General features: G+C 37.9%; 1 protein-coding gene across 1 annotated transcript in view; it reads left to right on the top strand.

Moving 5' to 3' along the window:
• The window catches only part of REDIC1 (regulator of DNA class I crossover intermediates 1), a 76,110-nt gene extending 49,858 nt beyond the window's left edge, over nucleotides 1-26,252 (top strand). The window contains 4 exon segments of the mRNA XM_061124152.1: nucleotides 47-107; nucleotides 10,369-10,429; nucleotides 18,228-18,310; nucleotides 25,770-26,252. Of these exon segments, the coding sequence (XP_060980135.1) occupies nucleotides 47-107; nucleotides 10,369-10,429; nucleotides 18,228-18,310; nucleotides 25,770-26,225 (661 nt within the window). The 3' untranslated portion in view covers nucleotides 26,226-26,252.
• Nucleotides 26,253-26,502: the final 250 nt, after the last annotated feature.

Below are 26,502 nucleotides of genomic sequence, written 5' to 3'. Positions count from 1 at the left end.
GAGGGATTAAAGCACATTCTAATACTGTCTTATTTATAACCCTTAGTGGTAATATCCCTTTGGAAGAATTGCATTCTGAGAAATCATGGGACTTTGGAGTTGGTGAGGTAAAGTATAATCTTACATTTTCTTTCCAGTTAAGTGAGTTGTATTATCATGTCATATCTTAGTATTTGAAATTAATTTTGGTTAGCTCTTTCTGAAAAATTTCTGTTTGGGGTAACTTTTTTACTTTTTTTTTTTTTTTACTTTGGGAAAATTATGGCTTGGATCTAGAAATAAAATTAACAACATTTTAGAAACTGTAATGTGCCTTATTTGAAACCAATATAGATGCATTTAAAGTTCTTTCTGTAAATGCTATAAAATTTATTCCAAGATAGATTTCTTTACAGGTTTAAATGTGCCAAAGGTGAATATAGTTATATATTTAAGAATACTGAAACTTATATAAACATTGGTTACTTAAGTCATAATACCTGCTCATTAAAAGGGTGTATGAATCATTCATTCACAAAAGAATACACATTCTATTTAAGAGTGCATGGAACATTCTCTAGGATAGACCACATACTAAGACATGAAACCAGCCTCAATAAATGTAACAGGATAGTAATTATTAATGTTTCAAACATCTTTTCAGTATACATTACAAATTGAGAAATCACAGAAAGAATGATGAGAAAAAATGATTACATTAAGACTGAAACATGTGCTGTATATAAAACAGGGAGTCCAGCCTGTTGCTCTCTGATGACCTAGAGGGTTGGGATGAGGGAGTGGGAGGGAAACTCTGGTGGGGGGGCAGATATATATATATATATATTTATGGCTGATTTACATGGTTGCACTAAAGAAATTAACATAAGATTATAAAGCAACTATCCTTCAATTAAAAATTTTTTTTAAATGTGCTACTAAAGAACCAGTAAGCTGATGGTGAAATAAAAAAGAAAATAAGAAATTACCTTGACATAAATGACAATGAAAAAATAACCCCCAGAGCTTCTACTGTAGCAGCTTGGGATCAGACCCTGCCCCTGACACGGCAGTGATGGCCACTGAGCTGGGAGGAAGTCCTGCTTCAGAGAGGAAGTCCAGGCACTAGAACCCTGAGCAGGCTCTAGTGCCTCTGTCTTTAGCACCACCCCCTTCCAAGGTGATCACTTCCAGCACAACCTGAAGAAAGACATGCCTAGCATCCACATCCAATCCAGTCATCCCACCAAAGGCATTGGGCACATGCAGTCTGTATACGGATGCTCCCACATAAGAAATACCCCTTCAAGACCACAGTAGGCAAATATTTAACGTAAATTCATAGAGGCATAGAAAGTTAAATGAAATACAAAGGCAGAGAAACTACTCTCAATTGAAAGAGCAAGAGAAAGGCTCTGAAAAAATAATGAAACAAATAATTTAACGGATAAATAATTCAAAACACCAGTAATAAAACTTAACTGAATTAGGGAAAATAATTCACCTAAACATTGGTCATTTTAACAAGGATCTAGAAAATATTTAAAAATTCAATAAAAAAAGATAATTCAGTATCTAAGATAAAAAAGAAAACAGACTAGAAGGAATGAATAGCAGACTAAATGATGGAGAATGCATAAATGATCTGGAATTTAGTATAATGGAAATCACTAAGTCAGAACAACAGAAAGACAAATGAAGAAAAAAATGAATGCAATCTATGAGATCGCTAGTATGACGTTAAGGGTGTCAACATTCACATCGTAGGGCTGCCAGAAGAGGAGAGAGAGAAGGTTAATGAAAATGTATTTGAAGATACTATGGCTGAAAAATTCCCAGAACTAAAGAAGGAAATAGATGTTCAGGGACAGGAAGTAAAGAGGGTTCCAAATAAGATGAATTCAAACAGACTCACAGTAAGACATAAAATGTCAGTTCTGAGAGGGAAGTTTACCGCAATACAGGACTTCATCGGGAAGCAAGAAAAATCTCAAAAAAAACCCCAACCTACCACCTAAAAGAATGTTCAAACTACCGTACAGTTGCATTCATGTCACATGCTAGCAGAGTAATGCTCAAAATCCTTCAAGCTAGGCTTCAGCAGTATGTGAACTTAGAACTTCCAGTTGTACAAGCTGGATTTAGAAAAGGCAAAGGAACCAGAGATCAAATTGCCAACATTCGCTAGATCACAGAGAAGGCAAGGAAATTCCAGAAAAACATCTACTTCTGCTTCATTGAGTACACTAAAGCCCTTGACTGTAGTTCACAATCAACTGTGGAAAATTTTTAAAGGGATGGGAATATCAGACCATTTTATCTGTCTCCTGGGAAACCTGTATGCAGGTCAAGAAGCAAAATTAGAGCCAGACTTGGAAAAACGGACTGGTTCCAAATTGGAAAGGAGTACATCAATGCTGTATATTGTCACCCTGCTTATTTAACTAATATGCAGAGTACATCATGCGAAATGCCGGGCTGGATGAAGCACAAGCTGGAATGAAGATTGCCGGGGGAAATATCAATAACCTCAGATATGCAGGTGACACCACCCTTATGGCAGAAAGCGAAGAAGAACTAAAGAGCCTCTTGATGAAAGTGAAAGAGGAGAGTGAAAAAGTTTGCTTAAAACTCAGCATTCAGAAAACTGAGATCATGGCACTGAATTGGACTGAAAAGTTTATGGTGAAAAACCTGCTGCTGGTCTCATGAGGGTTCCCTTGTATGTAACAAGTTGTTTTTCTCTTGCTGCTTCTAAGATTCTCTCCTTGTTTTTAACTTTTGATAAGTTAATGTCTTTATGAGTCTCTTTGAATTCATCTTACTGGGAACTGTATTGTCTTTTTCTGTTTGGAAGGCTGTTTCCTTTCCCATGTTAGGAAAGTTATTGGCTATTTTTTTTTCCAAGTCATTTTTCTGCCCTTTTTAATTTTTCTATTCTTTTTTGGACTCCTGTAATGCGAATATTGGTCCACTTGGTAGTGTCCCATAAGTCCTTTACTGTATTTTCATATTTTCACTCTTTTTCATTCCTTTATCTTTTTTTGCTACTCTCATTGGATAGGTTCCTTTCCCTATTTTTGGTCTTCTGATCATTTCTTCACCTTACTCTGGTCTTCTGTTGAAGCTTTCTATTGTATTTTTAGGTCCAGTTATTGTATTCTTAAGCTCTGATTTCTGTTTAGTATTTTCCTTTATTTATGTTTCTTTGTTGAAATTCTCACTTTGTTCACGTGTTGATCTCCTGACCTCAGTGATCAATTATTTTGTCTGTTATTTTGTAAGGTATAAGGTAAATCAGTTACCTCCATTTCATTAAGATTTTTTCCTAAGGTTTTATCTTTTTCTTTCATCTGGAAAATATTCTTCTGTTTCTTCATTTTCCTAACACTCTGTTGGTTTTCATGCATTAGATAAGAAAGTTGCCTCTCATAGTCTTGAAGGAGTGCCTTCATGTAAGTGATGGTCACTATGTTTCAGCCTTGCCCTAGGTCTTGGTTGTCTCTCAAATCTTTGTGGTTGTCCAAGCATCTTAGTTTACTTTAAGTGGCTCCTAGCTGTGGATGTGCCAAAACCTGCCAGTCAAAATATAGGTTTAGTCTGATTTGAAGCTGGACCCTCAGCCATTGAGCTTATAAGGTATGTAAATATACCTCTTTCATGAGAAGATTCTGAGATGTGGATTTCTGTCTGCCCCCTCTATACTGAGACCTGGTGTGATAACCAGTTGAGAGTTTTTCTTTATTTGCTGCCACCCTGTTGAACAAAGAAACAATTCTCAAACACCCTGTTGAACCCCGGGGAAGGAAATGGCAACCCACTGCAGTATTCTTGCCTGGAGAATCTCATGGACAGAGGAGGCTAGCAGGCTACGGTCCATGGGGTCTCAAGAGTCAGACATGACTTAGTAACTACACCACCAACAACAACCTGTTAAGCCTGTGAACACAAGCCATACTGGCCACCAGAGCCAGGATATCAAGGGACATGTCCTTTGGGCAGCAGCCTTAAAAATCAGGGTACCAGATATGTGCACAAGCTCTTTTCTGGGAGATACCAGTGTCAACAACAACAACAAAAAATCACATCCTGAAAGTTGAGAATTATGTGGTTTTTTTTGGGGGGGTGGGGTTTTGAGCAGGCATACTAGGGTCTTTTGCCCAGGGGACAGTCTCTGAGATAGCTCCAAGGAACTGTTCCTTCAAGGTAAGGGAGGAGCCAGGATATAGAGGTGTTTTTACAAAAGCAGCAAACAGTCTGAGCATCAAAGGATTACTGTGAATTAAAAACCAGACATCTCAAGTTAATGAACATAGCACTTGTCCATGTGTGAGAAGAAGCAAGTGCTGGGCTTCTTAAAATAACTTCTTTGATATATACCTTAACTATCTAAGTCCAATATCCTGTTTTCTCTCATCCTGAATCCCCTCAGGGTGCACCCATAGGTGGAGGGGGCAGAGGAGGCTGCACTAGCTGATGTCTTGATGGCTGCAACATCCTTTGTTTACTGATATGGCAGGTAACCTTCTTTGTGACAGCTTAGAATCTGGCAGAAGGAAAGGGCAAAGATGGCACCTGCTGAGTTCTGTGGTCTTCGAAAAGGATTTCGGTATGCCTCTAAAAGTGTGTCAAATAAGAATCCTGTCCCTGAGGCTGAAGATATCAGATAAACAAGTAGGCCTCTTTCACAAAAAGATTGAGAATATGTTTCAGTCTACTGCCTCTGTGCTCTGCTCTGAGGGGAATGACTGAGAACTATTTCTCCACTTGTTATAGTGCTACAGGATCTCTGAGTATGCATTGGCTGCCAGAGCCAGGCAGACAAAGGATGGAAACCACAAAAGCTAGGGTACCAGCTGTGTGTATAATCTCATCTCTGGGAGATACTGGTGACCTAGATCAAAGCAGAAGGAGCATGAAGATAATGCCTAGATCCTGAGGTCCCTGGAGAGAATTACAGCCTGCCCTTAGATGTGAATTTAATCAGAAGCCTTCCGTTAAGGCCACATCTATGAAGATAAACTAATAGGCTTCTTTCACAGAAAGACTGAGTGTGTCAATGGGCTGCCTGTACTCTAAGCCCTAGAGAGTAGTCACGCGGAGCTTGTGTAAACCCTTTGAGAAGTGGATCTCATGGACACAGACTTCACTGACTTTCAAAGCTTGATATTTGGGAGGCTCATCTCTCAGATATAGATCTTAGAAGTTCAGGAATCAAATATAAGGTTTAAACCATTAGCTCTTAATGAAGACACTTTCAGTTGTAGGTTCCTTCCTGATTGTGGGTTGCTGCACCTGGGGTGAGGTTTATGGTGTCTCAGAGTAATCTAAGATTGATCTCAGCCTGTCCTACCTGCCTCAATGTGAGGTGGTGGTGGTTTGTTTGTTTGTTTGTTTTTTTCTCAATTAGCAAATATGTTTACATTTCCTCAATTTGCTCTTAGCTAGTTGTTTCTTTCAGATGGGTATATCTTTCCTTTTCTCCTTTTCCTTTTGCTTCTCTTCTTTTCTCAGCTATTTGTAAGGCATACTCAGACAACCATTTTGCATTTTTGCACTTCTTTTTCTTGGGGATGGACTTGATCACTGCCTCCTATACAAAGTCAGGAACCTCCATCCATATTTCTTCAGGCACTTGGTCTACCAGATCTAATCCCTTGAATCTGTCACTTTCAATGTATAATCATAAAAGATTTGATTAAGTTCATACATTAATGGTCTAGTGGTTTTCCCTACTTTCTTCATTTTAGTCTGAATTTTGCAATAAAGGAGTTCATGATCTGAGCCACAATTAACTCTTGGTCTTGTTTGCTGACTGTATAGAGCTTCTCCATCTTTAGCAGCAAAGAATATAGTCAGTTGGATTTTGGTTTTCACCATCTGGTGATGTCCATGTGTAGAGTCATCTCTTGTGTTGTTATAAGAGGGTGTTTGCTATGACCCGTACATTGTTTTGGCAAAACTCTTGTTAGCCTTTGACATGCTTCATTTTGTACTCCAAGGCCAAACTTGCCTGTACCTCCAGGTAGCTCTTGACTTCCTACTTTTGTATTCTAGTCCCAATGATGAAAAGGACATCTTTTTTTGGTGTTAGTTCTAGAAGAATAACAAGGAGAGATAAGAAAGCCTTCCTAAGTGATCAATGCAAAGATATAGAGGAAAACAGTAGAATGGGAAAAATTAGAGATCTCTCCAAGATAATTAGAGATACCAAGGGAACATTTCATGCAAAGATGGGCACAATAAAGGACAGAAATGGTATGGACCTAACATAAACAGAAGCTATTAAGAAGAGGTGGCAAGAATACACAGAAGAACTATACAAAAATGACCCAGATAACCACGATGGTGTGATCACTCACCTAGAGCTACACATCCTGGAATGCGAAGTCAAGTGGGCCTCAGGAAGCCTCACTATGAACAAAGCTAGTGATGGAATTCCAGTGGAGCTATTTCAAATCCTAAAAGATGATGTTGTGAAAGTGCTGCACTCAATATGCCAGCAAATGTGGAAAACTCAGCAGTGGCCATAGGACTGGAAAAGGTCAGTTTTCATTCCACTCCCAAAGAAAGGCAATGCCAAAGAATGCTCAAACTACCACACAACTGCACTCATCTCACACACTAGCAAAGTAATGCTCAAATTTTTCCAAGCCGGGTTTCAACAGTATGTGAACTGGGAACTTCCAGATGTTCAAGCTGGATTTAGAAAAGGCAGAGGAACCAGAGATCAAATTACTAACATCCGCTGGATCACCGAAAAAGCAAGAGAGTTCCAGAAAAACATATACTTCTGCTTTATTGACTATACCAAAGCCTTTGACTATGTGGATCACAACAAACTGTGGAAAATTCTTCAAGAAATGGGAATACCAGACCCCCTGACCTGCTTCCTGAGAAATCTGTATGCAGGTCAAGAGGCAACAGTTAGAACCGGACATGGAACAATGGACTGTTTCCAAATTGGGAAAGGAGTACATCCAGGTTGTATATTGTCACTCTGATGATTTAACTTATATGCAGAGTACACCATGTGAAATGCTGGGCTGAATGAAGCACAAGATGAAATGAAGATTTCCAGGAGGAATATCAGTAGCCTCAGGTACGCAGATGACACCACCCTTACAGCAGAAAGCAAAGAAAAGCTAAAGAGCCTCTTAATGAAAGTGAAAGAGGAAAATGAAAATGTTGGCTTAAAATACAACATTCAAAAAACAAAGATCATTGCATCCAGTCCCATCACTTCGTAGCAAAAAGATGGGGTAACAATGGAAATAGTGTGAGATGTTATTTTCTTGGGCTCCAGAATCACTGCAGATGATGACTGCAGCTATGAAATTAAAAGATGCTTGCTCCTTGGATAAAAATATGCTGTTTAGATTGGTCATAGCTATTCACTCAAGGAGCAAGCATCTTTTAATTTCACAGCTGCAGTCACCATCTGCAGTGATTTTGGAGCCCAAGAAAATAAAATTCAGAGACATCACTTTGCCAGGACATCCTTGATAGGTCAGTTGATAAAGAATCCGCCTGCAATGCAGGAGACTCTGGTTCGATTCCTGGGTTGGGAAGATCCGCTGGAGAAGGGATAGGCTACTCACTCCAGAATTCTTGGGCTTCCCTTGTGGCTCAGATGGTAAAGAATCTGCCTCCAGTGTGGGATACCTGGGTTCAATCCCTGGATTAGAAAGGTCCCCTGGAGAAGGGAAAGGCTACCCACTCCAGTATTCTGGCCTGGAGAATTCTATGGACTGTATAGTCCATGGGGCTGCAAAGAGTCAGACATGACTGAACCACTTTTACTCATTCCCTCACTTTGCTGACAAAGGTCCATATATTCAAAACTATGGATTTTCCGGTAGTCATGTATGGATGTGAGAGTTGGACTATAAAGAAAGCTGAGTGCCAAAGAATTGATGCTTTTGAACTGTCCTGTTGGAGAAGACTCTTGAGAGTCCCTTGGATTGTATGGAGATCAAACCAGTCAATCCTAAAGGAAATCAGTACTGAATATTCATTAGAATGACAGATGCTGAAGCAGAAACTCCAATACCTGGAGGCCACCTGATGCAAAGAACTGCCTCATTGGAAAAGACCCTGATGCTGGGAAAGATTGAAGGCAGGAGGAGAAGGGGATAACAGAAGATGAAATGGTTGGATGGGATTACCAATTCGATAGACATGAGTTGAGTAAGCTCTGGGAGTTGGTGATGGACAGGGAAAACTGGCATGCTGCAGTCCATGGGGTGGCAAAGAGTCAAATACAACTAAGCAACTGAACTGAAGTAGTTGTTTCTTTGGGGGGTGGGGGAATGAGGGGGTGGGGCTGGAAGAAATGGTTCTGTATGTAGCTTAGATTCAGTGTGTCCATGGAAGGAAGTGAGTTCAGAATCCTCCTACATTGCCATCTTTAACTGCAGCCTATGAAATTTTGAAATAGTGGAGGAATACAGTTTAAATAGGTTTGTTTAAAATGGGAAGATAATCACTAGAGAAATGGAGACAGATGGAAGAACATCAGAATATAAAAGAGTGGGGATGTCACAGTAGAACAAGGTGGGAAAAAAGTGAAGTAACACTTCTACATAAACAGTAAACATAAAATGTAAAGAATGAATCCTGCTTAGCAATTAATATATTAAGTTTTATAAAAAGACTGATTTTTCTTACCAAGATTCGAGGAATATCAAATTGAGAAGAAAAAAATCTACATATTTTTCAGGGAATATGTAGAACAATAATAATAAAGGTTGAAAATAAAGACAGGAAAAGATGTATATATACATGAAGGAAATTGTAGTAGGGCAAGCACAGTATAAATGCACTAAAATGCCCATTTAGAAAAGAGAAGAGGAGACGGAAACTTATTGATCTATACCAATTGTGAACACTTGCTGAACTGGAGGATGGGGGAAATTCCTTGAATTATTAAGGTGTGTTTTTTTTTTTTTTTTTCTATTTGGCCTGGTCTTCTTTTTCTGTTATTCTCTATCAGCAGATCTGAAGTTTGTATCAGAGTATAGCTTTTTCAGCTTGTGGGTCTGGTGCACATTTGGAGCTTGAATGTGTTAAGAACTGAATATACAAGACCTTTTTAAATGGTTGAATAATAGGGTTAGAGAAGAGGCTGTGCTCTATAAAGTTATTCAGGACCCTGAGCTGATAGGGACTCTGCTGTCTTTAACTGGTAGGCTTCCATGTTTGCACTGTATGTTGATATCAGAGGGGAAAGAAAATGGAGGATTATAGAGAAAAATTTTATAGCCGAGACTGGTAGTGGTGTGCACCACTTTTGCCCATGACAAGAACTTAAATAGCTCATTCTGATCAACTCCAAGGAAGGCTAAGAAATGAAGTTCAGCTGTATGCCTAAGAGAAACAGGTTCAATGAGCAGCTAGACAGTTACTCTTCTATACTACCTATCTATCTAAAAAACTATATCCTACCAACAGAGAATATTTATTTTCTATAAGTCCATGGTACATTTACAAATATAATTCATATAGTAAGCCATAAAAAGCTGTAAGATCCTCTACTTTGAAAAAATTCATAGCCACATTCTCTAATAAAAATTCATCTAAGTAGAGATGAACAGCAGCAACAAAAGATGCTTAACTTCCCTTCTTGTTGTTGCTATTCAGTTAGTAAGTCATGTCCAACTCTTTAGCGACCCCATGGACTGTAGCCCTCCAGGCTCCTCTGTCCATGGGATTTCCCAGGCAAGAATACTGGAGTGGGTTGCCATTTTCTTCTCCAGAGGATCTTCTTGACCCAGGGATTGAACCCTTGTCTCCTGCCTTGAAGGTGAATTTTTTACCACTGAGCCATCAGGGAAGCCCTAACCTCCCTTACCTTGTTGGAAATTAGGAAATACTGGGGGTTTAACAAAGAAAAAGAAAAAAAAAAAATGCAAATGCAAATTACATAGAAACTGATGAAAATCAAAACCAGTGGTGTATTCTACAGAAAATTTATACCTTTAAGAGCTTTTATTATTTAAAAAAAATCTGAAATTAAATGAACTGATATCCAGCTTAAGTAATAAATTAAAAAGAGAATAATGGAATAGATATCCAAATTGCTTTAATATCTTTGTCTTTTTTCAACTGCATTTACTAAGATTACCCAAAGTCTCTCCTTTTTGTCAGTAATTTATTTCCTGGCAAATGTCTGTTCTGTTGCTTTCTGTTTCTAAACCAGTTTAAATTTTGTTTCAATTACTGTTCATCACAGGTAAATTTTTCTTTGTGGTTTTATAATCATCTTTGTTCAATTAAAGTAATATGAAAGACGAGTGCTATAAGTTAAATTGGTGTGGTTAAAAGGTAGCTATAAGTAAATATTATGGTATATACGTGGGAGCTGTTAAAATTTTGTTTTTCTTCTAGATTCTGATAGAAGGAGGACTGTGTTCTTTCAAAGGCGGGACAACATCTACTAAGAAAACCTGTCAGTGTAACTATAAGTGAATTTTATTCTTTTAAAAATAACATTTTAACAGAAATCAGTTAAATTTTGAATCTTTCTTTTTTTTTTTTTGTTAATTTGGATGTTCCAGAATTAATTCCAGCACACAGGATCTTTTAGTGTGGCATGTGGGATCTAGTTCCCTGGCCAAACCCAGACCCCTTGCACTGTGAGTCTGGACTCAGTCACTGGACCACCAGGGAGAAATCCCCAGAAATCAGTTAAATTTTAAGTTTTGTTTTTGTCTTAGAGTTTTGCCAGCAAATGTATTTTATAAGTATCTTAGACTATATTGCATAATTGGCCCCTTAAAATTAACTTCATCTTTTATAAAATGTTCTACAAGATGAGTATATATAATATATATGTACTGCTTAGTGAATGATTTAAAAAAAAAAAGATACCTTTTATCCCCTTGTTTGTAGTTTAAGAAGTAATACATAATCAATACTTTTGAATACCTTCTCTCTTGTATTTCCTCTCCTGCCCTCTAGAGGTAACTATTATCCTGAATTTGGTTTTTGTGATAGCACATGGAGACTTTTCCAATTGCTTGGTTTTGAGCTTTCTACAACAAATTGAGGCAAGATCTCTAGATTTTTCTGTAACTTACTTGTGTGTGTGTGTGTGTGTGTTCACCTAGAAATATGTTTTGAGATTCAATCACACTGACACTTGTGACTCTAATACATTTCATCATTTATTTTCTGCTATACAGCCTTCTATTGTATGAATGTAGCACAATTTGTACATCTTTTGGCAATGATTATTTAAGTTGTTTTGAATATTTTGCTATGATAAACAATGCTACTTTAGCAAATCTTGACACTTCTCCTGGCACACATGTATAAAAAATTCTTCTAGGATTTATTTCTAGAAGTAGAATTGGCTAGTTAATATGAAATGTACTCTTCTGTGCTGTGCTTAGTCACTCAGTCATGTCCAGCTGTCTGCAGTCCCATGGACTGTAGCCCGCCAGGCTCTTATGTCCATGGGGATTCTCCAGGCAAGAATACTGGAGTGGGTTGCCATGCCTCCTCCAGGGGATCTTCCCAACCCGGGATTGAACCCAGGTCTCCCACATTGCAGGGGGATTCTTTACTGTCTGAGCCAGCGGGGAAGCCCAGGAATACTGGAGTGGGTAACGTATCCCTTCTCAATGGGATCTTCCGACCCAGGAATTGAACCAGGGTCTCCTGCTTTGCAGGTGGATTCTTTACCAGCTGAGCTACCAGCAAAGCCCAAAATAAAGCCTGAAAGTGTATAAATGCACATATATGTGTGTCTTGTTTCCCTGCCCTTCTCACTCTAAATGTAATGTAGGATATCTTAATACAGTGTATTTTATACATAAACTAAATGGATTTATTTAATAAATTTTCTGTAGGTTTCCTTATGTTCAGTTCAGTTCAGTCACTCAGTCGTGTCCGACTCTTTGCGACCCCATGAATCACAGCATGCCAGGCCTCCCTATCCTTATGTTAGTATTAGGCATTTATTAATCCTTTATTTATGCCCATTTAGTAATCCATTATGTGGATGATCTATAGTTTACTCAGACAGTGCCCTGTTATTGGGCATTTGAATTGATTCTGGTATCTCATTTTTACAATGTTCAGTGAATGACTTTGAGCACATATTTCTTAATTGTAGAGGTGCATTTTCAGAATAATTTCTAGAAATGGGATTGCTGAATGAAAAAGGAGATACACTGTGGAGTTTTTTGTGGGTTTTGTTTTGTTTTTGTTTTTTTGATAGTTATTGCCAAAATCTGTTTTTGATAGAGATTGCTGAATTCCCCATTGCACCATTTTGCAATCCTATCATAAATGTGATTTTTATTCCACAGCCTCACTAATAGTGATTGTAGTCAAACTTAGGAATTTTTGTGAATCTTATAAAAATAGAGAGATGGAAGTTTCAGTTTGTATTTCCTTGAGTGAAGTTGAGCATCTTTTAAAAATGTGTAATAGTTATTTGTGATATTTCTTTTCTGTGAACTTCATTTGCATCCTTAGGAGCATTGAGTTTTTACACGTTTTTCTTGATATTTAAGAGTTCTTTATATATTAAAGAAATACAGGTCTTTGTGATGTGTCACAAATATTTTCACCTAGTTTATTATTAATTTTTGATTTGTTTGTTTTTACTTTGCTTATGGTATTTCCTGCTTTGCAAAAGGCTGAACATTTTTTATGTAGTTAATATTATCAATCTTATCTTTTATACTTTTGGATTTAATTAGAAAGACTCATTACACTCCCTGGTTACAAATGAATTCACTTATATTTTCTTCTAGTATTGGTAGGATTTTGTATTTTTTTTGCACTGAGAATTTATCCTGATTTAGGAGTTTATCCTGATTCAAGTTTTTAAAAATGCATCTTTCCCCTAGGTATTTGTAATACTACCTTCTTGTGTCAATTTTCCATATATAGTTTAGTCTGTCCTGGGGCTTTCTTTACCATTCCATTGAGCTTTCCTATTTCACATGTGCTAATATCACATTATTTTTATTATAATTACTTTATACTATGAAGGAAATGGCAACCCACTCCAGTATTCTTGCTGGGAAATCCCATGGACAGAGGAGCCTAGCAGGCTACAGTCCATGGGATTCCAAAAGAATCAGATACAACTTAGCAATTAAACAGCCACAACAATGTTTAATTTCTAAGAGTTACACCTCCCTTTGTGCTTTTTAAAGATTTTTCTGAGTAGTTTTAATTATTTTTATATATAACTTTAAAATCAACTGTGTAACTCGAAGGAAAAGAGTGTTTTGGGGAGAAAAGAGACCACATGGCAAGTAGGATCTTAATTCCCCAACCAGGGACTGAACCTGTGCCCTCTACAGTGGAAGTGGAAGCATGGAGTCTTAACTGCTGGACCACCAAGGAAATCCTGCCCAAAAAATGTATTCACTTTTATTTGTTCAGTCACTGTGTCTGACTCTTTGTGACCCCATGGACTGCAGCACACCAGACTTCCCTGTCCCTCACCAACTCCTGGAGTTTGCCCAAGTTCATGTCTGTTAAATTGGTGATGCCATCCAACCATCTCATCTCTGTCACCCTCTTCTTCTGCCTTCAATCTTTCCCAGTGAGTCAGCTGGCCAAAGTGTTGGAGCTTCAGCTTCAACATTGGTCCTTCCAAAATGTATTCAGGGTTGATCTCCTTTAAGATTGACTCGTTTGATCGCTTTGTTTTCCAAAGGACTTTCAAGAGCCTTCTCCAGCACTACAGTTCAAAAGCATCAGTTCTTCAGCGCTCAACTTTCTTATGGTTCAACTCTCACATTCATACATGACTACTGGAAAAACCATAGCTTTGAATATACGGACCTTTGTCAGCAAATTGATGTCTTTGCTTAACATACTTGTCTAGGTTTGTCATAGCTTTCCTGCCAACAAGCAATTGTCTTCTAATTTCATGGCTGCTGTCACCATCTGCAGTGATTTTAGAGCCCAAGAAGATGAACTCTGTCATTGCTTCTACCTTTTCCATATGCCATGATCTTAGCTTTTTTTTAATACTGAGTTTTAAGCCATCTTTTTCACTCTTCCCCTTCACCCTCATCAAGAGGCTCTTTAGTTCCTCTCATTTTCTGCCATTGGAGTGGTATCATCTGCATATCTGAGGTTGTTGGTATTTCTCCCAGCAATCTTGATTCCAGCTTGTAACTCATCCAGCCCAGCATTTTGCATGATATGCTTTGCATATAAGTTAAACAGGGTGACAATAAACAGTCCTGTCATGCTCCTTTCTCAATCCTGAACCAGTCAGTTTTCCCATACGGGCTTCTGACTGTTGCTTCTTGACCCACATTCAGTTTTCTCAGGAGACAGGTAAGGTGGTCTGGTCTCACCATCTCTTTAAGAGTTTTCTTTGGTTTGTTATGATCCACACAGCCTAGCTTGGAGGATTTTGAGCATAACCTTATCAGCATGGGAGATGAGTACAATTGTCCAGTAGTTTGAACATTCTTTAGTACTGCTATTCTTTGGGACTGAGATGAGGATTGACTTTTTCCAGTCCTATGCGTACTGTGGGTTTTCCAAATTTGCTGACAGCTAAGAGTATACATTAATTAAGTGTGAATTGTCATCCTAATGATGTTGACTAGTACTATCTAAGAAGAAGGATTTTTTTTATTAATTCAGTCTAATTTTGTATCTATAATAGCTGTTTAAAATTCCTTTATGCACTTTAAGGTTTTTCTCAAGTAGATTCTGAATGTCTCTTAGATTCCGCTGTAGGTACTTTTATTGTTTTTGTTGCTACTTTAGTCTGAATGTACACCCCATGTTTCTGCATTGAATCTGGATTTTGGACACAAGCACATATGTGTTATTTTACTGAAAGGACTTTTTAGGAGGTGATTTTGAGTCAGTTAGTAACTCGGGAAAGAGTATTGGCATCTATGGAAATGATTATTATTTTTCCCTCATATATCTTTTTTTATACCCCAAAACACATACCATAAAATTCGCCCTTTGAACAGTTTCAAAGAGTAAAGTATACCTCTCTTCCCTTCAGCCTTTGGTAGCCACAATTCTGTTTCTGTGAGTTTGAATATTTTATATATCTTATATAAGTGTGATCATACATTTATCTTTTTGTGATTTATTTCGCTTAGTATAAAGTCTTTAAGGTTCATCCAGGTTGTAGCATACAACAGGATTTCCTTCTTTTATAATGCTGAAAAATATTCCATTGTATGTATAAACCACATTTTGTGTATCCATTCATTTGTTAATAGACATTTAGGTTGCTTTGACCTCTTGGTTATTGTAATATTGCAGTGAACATAGGTGTGCAAATATTTCTTCAAGATTCCATTTTCAGTTCTTATGAATGTATCCCAAGAGATGGAATTGCTGGATCACATGGAAGTTCTACTTGAAAATTTTGTTTATTTGTTTGGCTGCACTTGGTCTTCACTGCTGTGTGTGGGCTTTCTCTAGTTGTGGCAAGTGGGAGCTTCTCTAGTTGCAGTGTGTGGGCTTCTCATTGTGACAGCTTCTCTTGTTGTAGAGTACAGTCTCTAGGCATGGGAGCTTTAGTTCTTGTGGTACACAGGCTTAGTTGCTCCACAGCTTGTGGAATCTTCTCGGACACGAGTTCAATCCTAGATTGGCAGATGGATTCTTCACCACTAGACCACCAGGAAAGTCCCTGTTTTAAAATTTTTGAAGAATGTTCATACTGTTTTCCATATTAGCTATACCATTGTGCACTCCCAGCAATAATGCACCAGGGCTCCAATTTCTTGAAATCTGTACCAACGCTTATTATTTTCATTTTTTTCAATAAGTGGCCATTTTAATGGATGTGAGGTGATATATAATTGTGGTGTAGGTCTTTTAAAATAGTGAATTTTGCCAAAGGATTTTGTGATATGGACCATTCTGCTACTGCTAAGTCACCTCAGTCGTGTCCGACTCTGTGCACCCCCATAGACGGCAGCCCACCAGGCTCCTCCGTCCCTGGGATTCTCCAGGCAAGAACACTGGAGTGGGTTGCCATTTCCTTCTCCAATGCAAGAAAGTGAAAAGTGAAAGTGAAGTCGCTCAGTCATGTCTGACTCTAAGCAACCCCATGGACTGCAGCCTACCAGGCTTCTTCATCCATGGGATTTTCCAGGCAAGAGTACTGGAGTGGGGTGCCATTGCCTTCTCTGTCCCATTCTAGCATTCCTAAAATAAATCCCATCAAATCGTGATGATTTATGATTAAGTTTGCTCTTATTTTTTAATTTAATTTTTAAAATTTTAACTCATATGCAATTTTTGTATTGATGCTGTTGGTGAGATTGGCCTGTATAAAATATGTGTGTGTATGTGCATGTGTAATCTTTCTCACATTTTGGAATTAATGTTCTATCAGATTGCCAGAATTTTTTTGAGTTTATAATAAAAATTGAGGGTATTTAAAAAATGTCTTGAAATTTGAATCACTTGCCTCTTCAACCAAATCTCACTGTTTTATTGCAGATCTTCATCACCTCATAACTTGATTGTTGAGTTACATCTCCCAATGATCTATGTTTTCATACATTTTACCCTTCTTTAATTAATCCCCAGTTAGATGCCTTGGTAGACAGTCTAAAATTTCCTTAGTATTCAAGTGCACCTCTACAATCTCTTTTCCCCCATCACATACACTATTTTTCATCTTGTCTTTTGGGAACTTGCTTATTCATCTTATAAAACCTACTCTTGTGCTTTATTTATTACTATTCACCAAATCTCTTTCCCTAGAACTCATCACACTTAGGTCTCTACTGCTTTTGCATCTTCTATCACTTTTACTGTTGCACCTAACTTTGTGACTATTTTTAAAAACTGTATGTGTTTCTCCTCATCTCAAAATGATGAATCCTTTGAGCATTATGGCCATGTATTCCTAAAAACTATTACAGTGCCTTAGATAAGGTAATAACTCAAGTCTTAAATTTACGTTTTAATCTACATTCATTTAACAGACATTTATCTTCTCTACTAATAACTGTGGGTTTACTGTACTTTTGAATTGAGCGGACCTTATTGTGGGGGAATGCCCTTAGTTTATGTTGTTAGTAAAATCCTACTGTTCATTCTGCTCTCTGCTTTCCACTGTTAAGAAGAACCTTTGTGAGGATATACATTCCTTCTAGAAAGATGAACTGAGGGTAACTGAATTTACCTAAGTTCTCTCTACCTCTCAGCTGACTGACAGGTTCTGTTACAGAAGGTGCCAAATCCAGTCTGAGGTATGAATAGTAGTCATAGTCTGCTGTATATTGGAAGGCATGTGATTTATTTATGTTGTTGCACCACATTCCATTACCTTTCGCTTTTTTTTAATAGCAAAATCACTTTTACAAGCAAGAAGAGGAATGGTTGAACCTACTGTTCATCTATATATAGTATTGTATTTATGCGTTCTAGGGAGTCATGACCTACTTATGAGGCCCATTTTTAAACGTTTCTTGGAATCATAAGAGAACATATTAAGCAGATAATGAATAACATACCAGGTGCTTTGAGTTAATTTTTGAAATACAGTTTTTTAAAAAAAATAAATTTAACAGTGTTGCAGTCATCAAATGTCAAAAGATACATTTTTATATTAATTTTGAATTCATGAATAGCTTTAAAATTCTACAGTTATGAAATCATATTATAGGTTAAATATCGTTTCAATTGTATGATGAAGCTTCATTTACTAAATTAGCAAATGTCTGGTACCTTGGCTTGTCCTTCTTCCTTTGGATTGACATTTTGTTTGTTCATAAAGATTCGTTGTTTTGGAAAAAATCAGTTCAATTTCTCTGTTCTCGTTTCTTCCCTTATGTTTCCTCCCCTTGGTTTACTTGTAAATACACATTTTATTGTTGTTGTTGTTGTTGTTTTAGTCACTAAGTCGGGTCCAGCTCTCTTGCAACCACATGGACTATAGCCTGCCAGGTTCCTTTGTCCATAGGATGTCCCAAACAAGAATACTGGAGTGGGTTGTCATTTCCTTCTCTAGAAGATCTTCCTGACTCAACGATAGAACCCGCATGTCTTGCATTGGCAGGCAGATACATGGAGAATAAATCCAAAATACCCTGTCAAAAATGCAAGCTGCCACATATCCAAAATGTTAACTTTTAAAATGTTCTATAGTATGTTAACTGAACTTATTTACCAGCAGCTATTTTCTGCCTGTGTATATATTAATACATACTAGTCTTCACAAATTAGCAAATATATGGTACCTTAATAAACTTGGCAAATTAAATCTTTATTTTCAGATCTTGATTCTTCACAGAGTAGTCAGTCTTCCAGTTACTCTCCAAGGCCAACAGATAGTTGTTTCAGTTCTAGTTCAGAGATGGTAAGTTATGTTCTTTTTTGCTTGTTAACATATGCTGTGCTAATTAGAATAATTTGTATTTCTCATAGTTTACCTTTTCATTCTGAAAAAAAAAGTTGAGATAATACTGAAAATAAATGTAAATAAAAATGTGAAAATATTAAGAATGTAAATTAAAATGTGGGCATCATTCATTCACGTTTATGAAGCATCATTCATTCATTCATGTTTATAATGTGTTCATTGTTATTTACACAACACACTCATATTAAGATGTGTGTGTATATATATGGTAAATGCATATTTCTTTTAAAAGAGTTTTTAGAAGAACCAATTCACAATAATTGAAAACATTAAACAACCAATAATACATACAATGTCTCAAGGCTTATATAAAGAAAACTATAAAATATAATCTGAATAATGAGAGTGACATATTTAATGCTGAGTGGAAACTATAATCTGAATAATTGGAGTTGGATCATATTCTGAGTGCATTTCTCACAAATCACATGTTTAAATGGAGTTCTCCATTAATTTTTCCTTCTTCCTTTCATCTATCTTTTGTCTCTAGCTTGCTATCCAAACTGCTCTTGCTAAGGAAGGACACCAGTGACCTCTAAGGGTGCCAAATTCATTAGGCAGTTTTCAGTTTTTAGTTTACAAGAATTTCTAGCAATATTAATAGAAATACTTATTTTCTTTTCTTGAAACATTTTCTTCTCTTTGCTTTTGTGATGCACACTATCTTAGTTTCCTTCATACCTCTCTGTACGCTACTTTATGCCTTTGCCCACTTCTCTTCCACCTTTCCCTGCATATAAGTGTTGTAACGTTTAGGGTTTGCTTCAGGACCCTTCTCTTCTCTTAACCTACACTCCAAACTCTAGATGATGTTATATATTCCAGTGACTTTTTATACTATTGCCTGGTTGATGATAATTCTCAACTTTATGAATTCAGCTGAGATCCTTAATTAAGTGTCCAGTTTCTTATTGGATATCTTCTTAGATATTTCGCAAAAAGCTGAACACCCCCTGATCGCCTTATATCAGTTTTCCTGATAGTTCTCATATTAGTAGATTAGTAGTGGGTAGTTTTCTACCCACAGAGTTGTTGCCAGAAACTTTAGTTTGGCATTTCAGTCTCATATGCCTTCATAACCATATTCATTTCATCACTTCATCCAGTCAATTCTACCTCCAAAATAAATTGCATATTTATCTACTTCTCTCACCTGCTAAGTGTCAGTACACTAGTCTAAGGTGTCATCATCTTATTCTTAAATGATTATGGTTATTGCCCGAGAGATCTGCTCCTACTCTTGCCCCACTTTTTTTCCAGGTAGCAATCATTATGATCTTTTGAAAGCTTAAATTGAATGATGTTATTCCTGTGTTTGATTATTCAGTGGATTTCTCTTTTGCTTTAGAATCTAAACTACTTACAGTGGGCTCAGGCCCTGTGTGATCTAGCTTCTGACTACATTTCCAACTTCTAGTGTTCCTCTCTCACCACACACTGACATGCCACTTCCTTAGCTGACTGGTCTCTTTTCTGTTTCAGGACATTTATATTAATATATTCTGTTAGTCGTCAGCTTAAACATGTCAGTGCTTTTGAAGCCTCTCCTTGACATCTCAGTCTAAATCAGACCCCTTAGATATGCTCCTGTAATATTTCATATGCTTTTCATAATGCTTTTTTCAACTTGTAATTATGTGATTAACATCCTTTCCACACATAAGAGTGTGTGCTGTCAGTTCATTCGCTCAGTCGTGTCCACTATTTGTGAGCCCTTGGACTGCAGCACGCCAGGCTTCCCTGTCCATCACCAACTCCCAGAGCTTACTAAAACTCATGTCCATCAAGTCAGTGATGCCAACCAACCATTTCATCCTCAGTCATCCCATTCTCCTCCTGCCTTCAATCTTTCTCAGCATCAGGGTCTTTTCCAATGAGTCAGTTCTTTGCATCAGGTGGACAAAGGATTGGAGTTTCAGCTTCAGCATCGGTAGTTCCACTGGATATTAAAGACTGATTTCCTTTAGGATGGATTGGTTGGATCTCCTTGCAGTCCAAGGGACTCTCAAGAGTCTTCAATACCACCACAGTTCAAAAGCATCAGTTTTTCAGTGCTCAGCGTTCTTTTTAGTCCAACTCTCACATCCATACATGACTACTGGAAAAACCTTAGCTTTGACTAGACAGACTTTTGCCAGCAAAATAACGTCCCTGCTTTTTAATATGCTATCTAGGTTGGTCAGAGCTTTTCTTCCAAGGAGTAAGCATCTTTTAATTTCATGGCTGCAGTCACCATCTGCAGTGATTTTAGAGCCAAGAAAAGTCTCTCAGTGTTTCCATTGTTTCCCCATCTATTTGCCATGAAGTGATGGGACTGGATGTATGATCTTAGTTCTCTGAATGTTGAGTTTTAAGCCAACTTTTTCCACTCTCCTCTTTCACTTTCATCAAGAGGCTCTTTAGCTTTTCTTTGCTTTCTGCTGTAAGGGTGATGTCATCTGCATGTCTGAGGTTATTGATATTTCTCCCAGAAATCTTGATTCCAGATTGTGCTTCAGCCCAGCATTTCACATGATGTACTCTGCATATAAGTTAAATAAGCAGGGTGACAATATACAGCCTGACGTACTCCTTTCCTGATTTGGAACCAGACTGTTGTTCCATGTCCAGTTCTAACTGTTGCCTCTTGACCTGCATACAGATTTCTCAGGAGGCAGGTCAGGTGGTCTGGTATTCCCACCTCTTGAAGAATTTTCCACAGTTGGTTGTGATCCACACAGTCAAAGGCTTTGGCGTAGAAATAAAGCAGAAGTAGATGTTTTTCTGGAACTCTCTTGCTTTTTCGATGATCCAGCAGATGTTGGCAATTTGATCTCTGGTTCCTCTGCCTTTTCTAAATTCAGGTTGAACTTGTGGAAGTTCATGGTTCACGTATTGCTGTAGCCTGACTTGGAGAATTTTGAGCATTACTTTGCTAGCGTGTGAGATGAGTGCAGTTGTGTGTCAGTTTGAGCATTCTTTGGCATTGCCTTTCTTTGGGAGTGGAATGAAAACTGACCTTTTCAAGTCCTATGGCCACTGCTGAGTTTTCCACATTTGCTGGCATATTGAGTGCAGCACTTTCACAACATCATCTTTTAGGTTTTGAAATAGCTCCACAGGAATTCCATCACCTCCACTAGCTTTGTCCATAGTGATGCTTCCTAAGGCCCACTTGACTTCGCATTCCAGGATGTGTAGCTCTAGGCGAGTGATCACACCATCGTGGTTATCTAGGTAGTTTAGATCATTTATGTATAGTTCTTCTGTGTATTCTTGCCGCCTCTTCTTAATAGCTTCTGTTTATGTTAGGTCCATACCATTTCTGTCCTTTATTGTGCCCATCTTTGCATGAAATGTTCCCTTGGTATCTATATTTCTTGAAGAGATCTCTAATGTTTTCCCATTCTATTATTTTCCTCTATTTCTTTGCACTGATCACTTAGGAAAGCTTTCTTATCTCTTTTTGCTATTCTTCTAGAACTAACACCAAAAAAAAGATGTCCTCTTCATCATAGGGGACTAGAATACAAAAGTAGGAAGTCAGGAGCTACCTGGAGGTACAGGCAAGTTTGGCCTTGGAGTACAAAATGAAGCATGTCAAAGGCTAACAGAGTTTTGCCAAAAGAACACCATCATGGCTATCTGGGTCATGAAGATCTTTTTTGTATAGTTCTTCTGTGTATTCTTGCCACCTCTTCTTAATATCTTCTGCTTCTGTTAGGTCCATACCATTTCTGTCCTTTATTGATCCCATTTTTGCATGAAATGTTCCCTTGGTATCTCTCATGTTCCTGAAGAGATCTCTAATCTTTCCCATTCTATTGTTTTCCTCTATGTCTTTGCATTGATTTTTGAGGAAGCCTTTCTTATCTCTCCTTGCTATTCTTTGGAATTCTTCTTTCAAATGGGTATATCTTTCCTTTTCTCCTTTGCCTTTCACATCTCCTCTTTTCTCAGCTATTGTAAGACCTCCTCAAACAACCATTTACTTTTTTGCATTTCTTTTTCTTGGGGATGGTCTTGATCACTGCTTCCTGTACAATGTCACAAACCTTTGGTCATAGTTCTTCAGGCATTCTGTCTATCAGATCTAATCCCTTGAATCTATTTGTCACTTCTACTGTACGGTATTTTTTTTAGGTCATACCTGAATGGTCTAGTGGTTTTCCCTACTTTCTTCAATTTAAGTCTGAATTTGGCAATAAGGGGTTCATGATCTGAGCCACAGTCAGCTCCCGGTCTTGTTTTTGTTGATGGTATAGAGCTTCTCCATCTTCGGCTGCAAAGAATATAATAACTCTGATTTCAGTAATGACCATCTGGTGATGTCCGTGTGTAGAGTTTCTCTTGTGTTGTTGGAAGAGGGTGTTGGCTATGACCAGTTCATTCTCTTGGCAAAACTCTGTTAGCCTTGCCCTGCTTTGTTTTGTACTCCCAGGCCAAATTTGCCTCTTACTTCAGGTATCTCTTGCCTTCATACTTTTGCATTCCAGTCCCCTGTAATGAAAAGGACATCTTTTGTGGGTGTTAGTTCTAGAAGGTCTTTTAGGTCTTCATAGAACTGTTCAAATTCAACTTCTTCAGCATTACTTGTTAGGGCATAGACTTGGATTAATGTGATATTGAATGGTTTGCCTTGAAAATGAACAGAGATCATTCTGTTGTTTTTGAGTTTGCATCCAAGTACTGCATTTCAGATTCTTTTGTTGACTATGATGGCTACTCGATTTCTTCTAAAAGATTCTTGCCCACAGTAGTAGATATAATGGTCATCTGAGTTAAATTCACCCATTCCAGTCCATTTTAGTTTGCTGATTCCTAAAACCTTGATGTTCACTCTTCAATTTCTTGTTTGACCACTCTGAATTTGCCTTGATTCATTGACCTAACATTCCAGGTTCCTATGCAATATTGCTCTTTACAGCATCAGACCTCGCTTCTATCACCAGTCACATCCACAGCTGGTGTTGCTTTTGTTTTGGCTTCGTCTCTTCATTCTTTCTAGAGTTATTTGTCCACTGATCTCCAGTAGCATATTCAGCACCTATCAACCTGGGGAGTTCATCTTTCAGTTTCCTGTCTTTTTGCCTTTTCATACTGTTCATGGGGTTCTCAAGGCAAGAATACTGAAGTGGTTTGCCATTCCCTTCTCCAGTGGACCATGTTGTGTCAGAACTCTCTACCATGACCTATCTGTCTTGGGTGACCCTACACGGCATGGCTCATAGTTTCATTGTTAGACAAGGCTGCAGTCCATGTGTTCAGATTGGTTAGTTTTCTGTGATTTTGGTGTTCAGTCTGTCTGCCCTCTGATGGAGAAGGATAAGAGACTTATGGAAGCTTCCTGATGGGAGAAACTGACTGAGAGGGAAACTGGGTCTTGTTATGAAGGGTTGGGCTATGCTCAGTAAATCTTTAACCCAATTTTCTGTTGATGAGCGGGGCTGTGTTCCCTGTTGTTTGACCTGAGGCCAAACTGTGGTGGAGGTGATGAAGATAATGGCGGCCTCCTTCAGAAGGCTCCATGCAGGCACTGCTGCGCTCAGTGCCCCAGCCCTGCGGCAGGCCGCCGCCGACCCCTGCCTCCGCTGGAGCCTCCTGGACACTCACGGCCAAGCCTGGCTCAGTCTCTTGTGGGGTCGCTGCTCCTTTCTTGTGGGTCCTGGTGTGCACAAGCTTTTGTTAGTGCCCTCCAAGACTGTGTTTCCCAGTCCTCTGTAAGTTCTAGTGGGTCTGTGGTGCGGTTAATGGCGACCTCCTCCAAGAGGGCTTCTGCCGTATCCAGGTCTGCTGCACCCAGAGCCCCTGGGTCCACTGCTGACCCGCGCCTCCGCAGGAGACTCTCAGACACAGTCCTGGCTCAGTCTCTGTGGGGGCTCTGGGTCCTGGGGCACACAAAGTTTGTTTGAGCCCTCTGATGTCTCTGGTCAGTATGGGGTGTGATTCTAAATGTGATTTTGCCCCTCCTACCGTCTTGCTGTGGCTTCTCCTCTGCCCCTGGATGTGGGGTGTTTTCTTTTGGTGGGATCCAACATTCTTCTGTTGATGTGTGTGACGTAGAGGGCAGCAATCGTGTCTGCTTCACTCACATCGCAGATGCTACTGAATTTTTTTTCTTCAATAATTGTATTGATCTTTATTTTCTCTAACTTGTGCCCAGAGAGTTTTAATACTATTTATTGGGCTTACTTTTCCTATTTTAGTGCCCATCAGCTGAGGCTTATATTTCATTTTAGGCTTTTTAATGTTAACTTTGCTTTTTATTTTTAGCTAAAATAATATTTTATATAGGATTTTTTTTTATTAAAAAGTATTTTGTTTAGTAATTAAAAGATAAATTTTTCTTGAAGTTGAAAAACTAAAATTACTAAATTGAAATCTAGGTCTATTAAAAATTCTTAACATTTGACTTTTTATATAGTGATTGTTATATTTATTACTATTTAACTTTTCTTTTGTATATTTGATTTCCTGTTAGCTGATGCTATTCTTAATGAGTCTTTTTGAGACTGAATCCATGAAAGATACAATATAGATATTTTTTGACTTAAAGAGTCAAGGAGTGAATACTAAATTGTATGTGTTAGCTTTTTAATTCAGAGTTATAGTTCTACTCCACTCTTGAAGTAGTTGAAGAGTATATGTCCTATATCATTTCATCTCTGTGAAAAGGCAGGATAATGTCACCTATGGTTATGGGGACTAGTAAGGGACAAAGGTCTTCTCTTTTTAGTGCTTTTCCATCTTTAATGTAAGTGAAAAAGTGAAAGTTGTTCATTTGTGTCCAACTCTGCAACCCCCACGGACTCCAGGCCAGAATACTGGAGTGGGTAGTGTTCCCTTCTCCAGGGAATCTTCCCAAGCCAGGGATTGAACCCAGGTCTCCCACATTGCAGGTGGATTCTTTACCCTCTGAGCTCCCAGGGAATACCAAGAATACTAGAGCAGGTAGCCTATCCCTTTTCCCACATTGATTGAACCCAGGTCTTGATTCTGCCACCTGATTTTCCCACCTGATTGAACCCAGACCTCCCACATTGCAGGTAGATTCTCTACCAGCTGAGACTCCAGGGAAACCCAAGAATACTAGAGTGGGTAGCCTATGCCTTCTCCAAGGGATCTTCCCACCCCAAGAATCGAACCCAGGTCTCCTGCATTGCAGTCAGATTCTTTACCGGCTGAGCTACCAGGGAAGCCCTTTGATATAAGGATTCTTAATATTGTGTCATGCTATTTTAAAATCTATAACCTTGATTTAAAAATAACATCTAGGTTGATTTGCCACCTATCAAAATTTTTTCTTTTTTTGAAAGTTTCTATAATGTGAATTTTAAGAATGTCTGCTTTGAAGTGATTGAATATAGTTTTTTTTAATGTAAGCATCATTTACAGCAAAATTACCAATTTCTTTTAGCCATCTGAAGATGAAGATCAAACTGAAGATTCAAATAGGAGAGCCATCAAAACCAAAGACACAACTAATAATTTTTATTTAGAAAACATGAAAAAATTTCCATGTGATAAGGTTATTAATAACAATGCCAAATTTCATAAACAAAATGAGAATTTTAACCAGTTCTCAGTGAATAATAATATACATCAGTTTCCAGAGTCTCAGTGTAATTCAGCACACATATTGCAAAGCAAAACCAGTAATAACTGCATTCTGCAGGTTGCAAGGTGCGACGCATGGGTACAAACGGAGAGTGAACTTATAATGGAGGAAAAATTAGATGCTGCCATACAATGTGATATAATTTCAAAATGTAAATGTAGAAATGATGTGTCTTCTTCTTGTGATGTTGAAAGGTACAATGAAAATGTTAAAGCAGATACCACTGGAGGGCAGGAAATCCTTAAAAACAACTAATATTCTAAATCCTTAACCTGAGATTTTGCATTTGTTTTAATGTTTCACTAACATAATAAAGAATGAGAATATTTTTGTAGCTAAGCAACTAGATAAAAGTATTCAGAAAATGTATTTATTTTTAGTATTACTAATTTATGCTTTAATTTCCCATAGGTATCTTTAATAGCTTTAGTATGTTTTAAAAGTTTTTAGAAAATAATATATATGTAAGTTTACTATTATTCTTATGCTGATTATTTATTATATTATGAAATGCTGCTGTTTATGGATTTAA

The sequence above is a fragment of the Dama dama genome, chromosome 3 (assembly GCF_033118175.1).
Source record: "Dama dama isolate Ldn47 chromosome 3, ASM3311817v1, whole genome shotgun sequence".
NCBI classification, from domain to species: domain Eukaryota; kingdom Metazoa; phylum Chordata; class Mammalia; order Artiodactyla; family Cervidae; genus Dama; species Dama dama.
Note: the sequence above shows the minus strand (reverse complement) of the source record. Positions and strands in the feature narration are given on the sequence as shown.